General features: G+C 51.7%; 1 protein-coding gene across 1 annotated transcript in view; it reads right to left on the bottom strand.

Annotated features, from left to right (window-relative positions):
- Nucleotides 1–5,543: 5,543 nt before the first annotated feature.
- TPBGL (trophoblast glycoprotein like) overlaps nucleotides 5,544–7,604 on the bottom strand; it is a 2,833-nt gene continuing 772 nt past the window's right edge. Inside the window, 2 exon segments of the mRNA XM_077777694.1 lie at nucleotides 5,544–7,468; nucleotides 7,470–7,604. The exon segment at nucleotides 7,470–7,604 is cut by the window's right edge and continues 334 nt beyond it. Coding sequence (XP_077633820.1) covers nucleotides 7,109–7,468; nucleotides 7,470–7,604 — 495 coding nt within the window. The 3' untranslated portion in view covers nucleotides 5,544–7,108.

Raw genomic sequence — 7,604 nt, forward strand, 5'->3', positions numbered from 1 at the left:
ATTTGCTGGAGCTTATGCGGACCCTTGAAGACACAAAGATAAATAAGATAATCCCTTCAAGGAGCTCACAGATTCATAGGAGAATAAGGTATGATGACAAAGGTTTGGAATTGCTGTTGAGGAATATTGGAGATGGGGCTGACACGTAGTCATGGTGTGCCATGAAAGCACTCAGTAGGGGTCATCATGTTTAGGTGGGGTGGGTAAGGTGGAGAATAAGGCAGGCATCCTAGAGGAGAAATTGCTTCAGTTGAGTTTTGAAGGATAAGAAGGAGTTAGGCAGGTGAGGAGAGGCTATGAACATTGGCTAGGACTGGCCTCCCATCCAATTTTTGAATATTCAGTCTCAACACTTTGCACCTGCTATTTCTTCTACTTGGACTGATAGATCCTACAGAGCTCATTTCTTCCCATCTATCAGGGTAAGCCACCCTCTCAGAGCGGTCTGCCGGACTACCCTAGTCATAGGACATCCTTCCCCATCGCTCTTATATCACTCTGTTTATTTCCCTCATAAGTGTCTTGCTGGTTTATAGTATAAGCACATGGGCTCTGGGTTCTAAGCCCAGTTTGGCCCTTTATTAGCAGTGTGACCTTGAGCAAATCATTCATATTTATGTGCCTTTGGTTTCTTCATTTCTTTTTTTTATTCTTCACTTCTAAATAGGAATAATAATAACTACTTCATAGGATTGTCATCAGGCTAAAATGAGTATAAATATAAATATATAATGGGTTAAATATATACAAATAAATAAAATGGGTTAATATATATTATAATATGCATAAATTGCCACCCCCAGCTTCTTCCTAGCACAGTGCTTAGTGCATAATAGGCACTTTATAAAATACTTGAACAGATTGTGACTAACTGAAAAGAAGGAACATTCCCATATTCACCAGCAGATGACACATGTATGCAGAGAAAAATTAAAACTCACTCCGCTTTGACACACTTTGGCCAACAGATGTCGCTGCAGCTCTCTGGGTAAAGGAACCAAGACCTGTGACTGAGCTGGCTGAGCCAGTGGTCAGAGTCACCCAGGTAGGACGATGGACAAGCATTCCAAATAGAGGGTCAGAAAGTTATAATTGTATTAAAAAGCCAAAGTTGAGAAGATAAGGCTAAATTATGTTTTACACGATTGCATATTCTATAGCTGCATTTTCTTTCTGTTTTCTCACTTTATTAAACCGTAACAAGGAGCTGGCCATTCAGGCATCTTATATAATGGCAAACTCAGTTCAATGATGTGGAAGGTTATGGGGGTCAAAGGAAGTGGGCATCTGATGTGCAGCAGAGGGAGGCCATGAGCCCTGCATGATGATTCTTCCCTGGTGCTTTGGATTTCTGTGGGGCAAGGACAGTGCTCACAAATCTTCTCTGTCCTCCAGGATTGGGGACCCAAAAGGGAACTGGGCCCAACCCCTGAGGGGAACTTCTGGTCTGGTGTGGACAATGGACCAGAAGACCAATCTATACAAATAAAGGTCTAGGGGGTGCAGCGATGGGAAGAAGAGGTGAGGTGAGGACAGCAGAGGGGACTCAAGCTGTCCTGATGCTTTCTTCATAGGGAAGGCATTTCAGGAAGAGAGTACCAGGTGAGCAAAGGTACGGGGACTGGAATCACTGGGCTCAGTGGCTAAAATCTAAGTAGTTTGGTGTAGCTGGAGAATAGAAGTTCAAGAGGGCTGGAGGATAAGGTCAAGGACAGGGAGTGTATTAGTTATCTAGTGTTGGTAGACTAGCTAGTCTAGCAGTCTAGCACTTTTTCTTTTCCCCTCTGGGTCTTGTCAAAAGTCACCAGAGTCCAAGGCCCACCAGCCTGGTACAGTCCTGAATTATTCTTGTCCTGATGCAATTATCAATAATGGCTGCTTTCACTCTCCAAAGTTTTCTGGTTTGGTTGGTCACCTTATTTAGGGGCCCCATGTGCTTCCATTATCACAGTGACCCTGTCTTTACTGAGGAGGGGAGCAGGATCTGGTCCATCTCAGTGGGTGCTCAGCAGAAAGTAGAGGTTCAGGAAGAAGGAGTTTTATATCTGGGGACCGTGGAGCTTGGGGTTCCAGAGCAAACTCCTCTTTTCTCTCAGGGAGGGATAGAGATGCTCCCTAGCAGGTTTTCTGCCTGCAAAAGGTTGAGTCAGGTTTCTAAGGCCTGCTGGAAGCTGCTGATGGCTTCCCCTCCCCACTGCCCCCCCCCCCCCCCCCNTCTCTAGGCTACTACAGGCTGGCTGTAAGAGGAATGGCCAAAGGGATGGAGATACAGAGTGAGGAGATGGGACAGCCCTGCCAGATACTCAAACCTAGAGTGGGGCTGGGATGGCCCCAGAGGCATCCTGGGTTCTGGATCTGCTTTGATTCTGACACTCTGGGTGACCTGGGTGGGCTCCTACACTCTCTGGGCCTCAATTTCCCCATCAGTACAATGAAGGGTTAGTTGAGGTGGTCTGCATGGGACTAGCCAGCCCTAGGTGAATTGGCCTGGGGCAAGTGCTGAAGGAGGAGGGGGGAGGAATGGTGAGGGAGAGGGTGGGGGAGGGGACTCCAAAGGCCGCCAAACACATTACCACAGAAATATTAACTGCCCTGTCACTTCTTTCAGTCCAGCAAAGGCCATGGTCATAAATTAGGGCTGTGAGTCTGCCAGGCAGAGACTTAATGAAGAAGGAGATGAACTTCAGTGAGAGCAGGCCATACCTCTGGAGGTCACAAGTCCAGCCCCAGCCTGGACAAAAGGAACCTGGAACCAGAGAGGGGCATGGGGTATCCAAGGTCAATGTTAGACTGGGCCAGGAAGGCAGGAGACAGGTCTGCTGCATCCACTGCTGTATCTCCAGCACACAGTAGGGTCTCCACTAGTATTTATGACTGAGGACCAAATGGCATGACAAATAATGCTAAGCTCAGGTCTGAAACCCAGACCTCTGGACTCTAGCCGGCCCCTTCCTAGTTTCCAAACCAGACCTGAAGGGTGTGGGTAGGAAAGAGGCTGCAGAAGTAAAAGACTTCTCAAGGAGATGGATCATGACTTCCTGAGAGGAAATTTCAGCTTTTACAGGGCCACAAACCCTGGGATGTCTCACATGTTTCTTCAAGTGTGTAGCTGGTTTCATGTCTATCACATTTCTGACTGTTACACACCTTTTCTCTCTGTCTTCTCTCTTTATGGGGACGTCCCAGATGGAGTTCTTCCTCCTGGCACTTGGCCTTGCACCCCCCTGCCCACCGCAGACTCCCAGTAGCATAAGCAGCATTATGTTTAGAGGCAAGGCTGGTCATTCAATGAGACTTCGGCACTGCTGAGAGCGTCCGGAGGGGTGGGTGGCATCAGGGTATCAGGTCAAGGCCACACAGACCCCTCCATCTCATCCTTTCCTGCAAGGTCTCTTCTGGACTCCTATAGAAGCCACAGTCCTTACCCCCTTGCCCATCTGGGCTCCCATGGGCATGGCTTAGGTCTGATTCCTCTTTCTGTCTCCAGTGCCCAGCATGAGGTCTGGCACAAAAAGGATGGGCAGAAAGTGAGCGAAAGGGAAGAGGCACCAGGCAGCTCTCCTGCTTCCCATATTCCATTCCTCCTCTATGGGCAGAGGTCCCTCCAGAGCCTCCCAGCGAAGAATGTGGGGAATGCAGATCTGACTTATGTACACACATCCACCTACCTAACCCCAGCCATTAATGGTCTTCTTTAGTTCTCAGACTAGCAAGATCTTCCTGCCTCCTGTTCTTTGCACAAGATGATTCTTCTGAGCTTTCTCTGCTCTTCAAAATCTTACTCATCTTTCAAAACATCACTCAAAAATGACCTCCTCTGAGTAGAAGTCTCTGTAGGCTGGGCCAGGGGCCCTTACTCTAAGCTCTACTTCCTGGGGCTTCTTTTCTCTAGATCATGATTAAATAGGATTCTCCCTGGGTCATTAGCTTCTCTAGAACTAACAAAGTTGTATTCAGTCCAGGCTTAATGGCTCGCTGGATTTGCAGGAGAGGCAAAGCTAGGGACCCTGGGGACCTGTTGATAGTCCCATAAGGCCAAAGACCACTGACTGGCTGCAAGAAGGGTGGTAGCCCAGAAATGACATTTAATGGGAATCAGTGAATGGCACTAAGGTTAAATATCAACTGGCATACATTAGGCACCCAATTAGTTGATTTTTGACAACTATTGACTTGGTACTTAGCTTAGCAGCCGCTCTCATATAAAACCCTCAAAGATTTTTGCTGACAATGAACCCACAGCTAACAGCATGCTTTGTTTGCCAGGACTTACTGTAGTGTTATGTTACATTATGAGGGCATGTCTTTGGAATCGGGGAGGTGACCTGTTAGAGACACAGCTCTCGAACCTGTGTTAGAGAGATCATTATTATTTTGTCCTGGAGAACTGGCAGAGCACCTTTTGAAGGGCATTCACAGAGGGGAATGTTTCAAGAGAATCTGGCCCCCTCTCATGAGGAATGACTGGGAGAAGGGGTAGGGAATTCGCTGGGAACAGATAAGGAGACTCATGCCACTATCTCTGATTCTGTGAGGAGCCATCGTGCATGACCTGCACTCCTGGCCCCGAGACAAAGCTGGAACTGTCAGGGAGTCCCAGGCAGACTCCTCTGGCAATGAAAGGGATGCTCCCAGGAGAGGAGGGAGTGAGCTCCTCAGCGAGAGAGGGTGCTCCTTATTGGGACAGCCTAGGAGGCTTCCCACGTTACCTCTGAGGTCCTTTTCAGGGTCTAGAGGGCACAAATTCTAAAATTACGTGGCCGTAAGATTCTAAAGTCCCAAAATTCTAGCCTTCTGCCATGTAGTTCTAGGGCCCTGAGACCACGAATGCAAAATAATCCAGTCTGGGGACCTTAGGGCAGAAGATACGCCTCTAACACTGGCCCTACTGGCCCGGAACCCACCTGTCTCTTTGCTCCACATATCTCAAGGGGTCATTTTATCTCCACCCACCTCCCTCCACCTCTAGGCTGCTTTTCCTCTCACATACCCAAGGTGCAGTTCTTAGCCCTCTAGCCAGGACAGCGTAGCATGACACAGGTCGTAAGGGATGTCAGACAATTCATCAGAGGGGATGGTATCAAAGTGGCAAATCATGATCCCTCCTCTCCCGCCTGAATTAACTACCTCTGATTCTCTGTAGCTGGATTTCCTCCCCAATAGCCTCATCTGATGCTAGTGTTTGTCAGTCCAACTGCATCTCCCGCACAGCTACCACCCTCACCGCAGTGATGAGGAATGACAGGGTTAAGAGGGTGTAGAGGAAGTGTAGGATCCAATCTGGGCTGTGGGTAACCCCCTCTCAGAGGATAAAAGGCAGGCTGGCTTGGAGAGCAATGCAATCACAGTGGGAATTCCCTCCATGCGTCTCACCTCAATCCGGCTACATGCAGTCAGAGCCTATTTTCTCCCATACTCCAGGCGAAGACACCAAAGGTCACGGCCTCACTTCAGGGAGGTCCAAAATGCCCTCCCAGGTGTCCCCTCCCGCCTCCTTCAATGCCCCAAGGTCAGCAGGAATGACATGGCACCACTTACAAGAGTAGAGTATCCGAGATTATTGCAGACTTTATAGAAAACTGCCCAAGGGAGATCCAGATGTCTTGGGTGGGGGGTGGGAAGGCAGGCCTCAGCCAATATGTGGAAGAAGGAGGGACTTCCTGTGTGCAGAGACAGCACAGGCCAGCCATTCTGCCTGACCTAGGGGATGGGAGTCAGGGAGAGGCAGCCCCCTCCCCGCTCACCTGTTGTGCTTTGGGATCATGCAGAAGGCAGGGCACTGAGGCTCTGACCCTAAACAGGACGGCTTGTGCCTGAGACAAGAAATGAGACCCTTCATCTTTTCCAAAAGGCACGGGGAAGGGGGAGAGGGGATGACATCAAGGAAACCCCGGGAGAGAAGAGTCACATGGGTGGGAAAGGGTGTGTGGGCAACAGCTCCCAGGCCTTCAGGGCCCCTCCTCTACCTCTCTCTGAGGCCAAAATGTACAGGTGACTCTGGTTCTGAGGCCCAACCAACTAGGAGTCTCTCCTTCCTCATGGGCATCTGGTTCGGGCCAGGACGGCTGGGGGACACTTGGCCCCTGCACCTGTCTTATAGGGCTGGAGAGCTCACCCTAGGAGGAAGGGGGGGATGGGCACATCCCAGGAATGGGTTCCTCACTGGACCCTAACCCAACGAATGGCAGGGGTGGATAGTGAATGCAAGCGATGGGTGTAGGAGGGGATAGATAGCCTAAAACTTGGGCAGGGGGATTAAACTCAGATCAGGGTGAAGAGCTCAGAGCCTGGAGATTAGGGGACAAGCACTGAGTATTGGGGGATCGGAGCCCCGGTGAGGAAGGCTGAGGATTGGTTCCATACTAAGGCTATAACGGGGTGTGACTGTCCCTGGGATGGGAGACAGTTGGAGCTGAGCCCCAAGCCTGGGCCAAGGAAGGGAGGCGCCGGAGCCAGAGCTGCGGGGGGTGGGCAGTATGAAATACACCCCCCAATTGGGGGAGGGTGCCTAGCCCTCAGAGCCTGGGGATGTGGGTGTCTGCAGGATAGAGGGCTCAGAGCTCCGGGATGGAAAAAAAGGTTCAAAGTCCACAAAAACCTTCAAGTGGGGGTGCCCTGCTTCTGAGACCGGAATGGGATGTAAGGGTCCCTGAGCCCTGGGAAGGAAGTTGAGGTCTCCAAGCTGGAGATGGGAGTCAGTAATGTCTCGGATGGTTTCCCACTGAGAGGGCAGGCCTCAAAGTACAGGGTGGTGGAGGCAGGACAAAGTTTGAAGGACAAAGTTTCCTGGAGAGTCTTGAAAAGGGGAAGGTGCTTTTGGTGGTTTAGGAGGGATGTGTCAGAGCCTGGGATGGGCAAGTGGGTTTCTGAAATCCGAAGGAGGTGGCTCTCGATCTTTGATGGTGAGAGCTCTCAGAGGCTGGGGAGAGGAGGTACAGCTTGGAGTCTCTGGGTGGGGGGATGCCATTATCCAAAGGTCTCAGGCCAGGCAGGGGCAAGTCTCAAAGCCCCCTACTCGCGGGTGTCTCATACCCATGGCTTCTGGCCAGAAAGCCCCAGTAAAGTCATCAACTGTCAGGGACATCTATCAACCCCCAAGGGGTGACACTCAGAGGCCCGAGCCCGGGGAAGTGGCGCGGGAGCCGGCGGGGGCAGCCGGAGCGGGCGCGCGGCGAGGTTCGGCGTCCTGCTCATAGCGGTAATGGTAGCCCTCCATCTGGTCCCGGCAGGCCTCGCGCAAGTTGCGCATCCAGCGCTGGATGCCGCGGCGGTTTAGGTAGAGCACCATGAGGAAGATGAGGCCGATGAGCGCCAGCACCAGCCCGAAGAAGACGTAGGAGGCTTCCAGCTCCGGGCCGGCGAGTTCCACTTCTTCCCCGCGACCGTATGCATCGCCGTCGGCACAGCGCAGCCGAGCCTCGTCCAGGTCCAGGAAAGGCCTGTCTTGCAGCGCCCGCGGGGCGGCGCAGCCCCCGCGCCAGCGCGTGGTTGAGCTGCAGGGAGCGCAGCGCAGGCAGTCCGCGGAAGGCGTCGCCGCCCAGCGCGCGCAGCGGGTTGTGGCTCAGGTCGAGCGCCGTCAGGCTGGGCAGCCCGTCGAAGGCGCC

This window comes from Crocuta crocuta, unplaced genomic scaffold (genome assembly GCF_008692635.1).
Source record: "Crocuta crocuta isolate KB4526 unplaced genomic scaffold, BGI_CrCroc_1.0 scaffold271, whole genome shotgun sequence".
In the NCBI taxonomy this organism is placed as follows: Eukaryota; Metazoa; Chordata; class Mammalia; order Carnivora; family Hyaenidae; genus Crocuta; species Crocuta crocuta.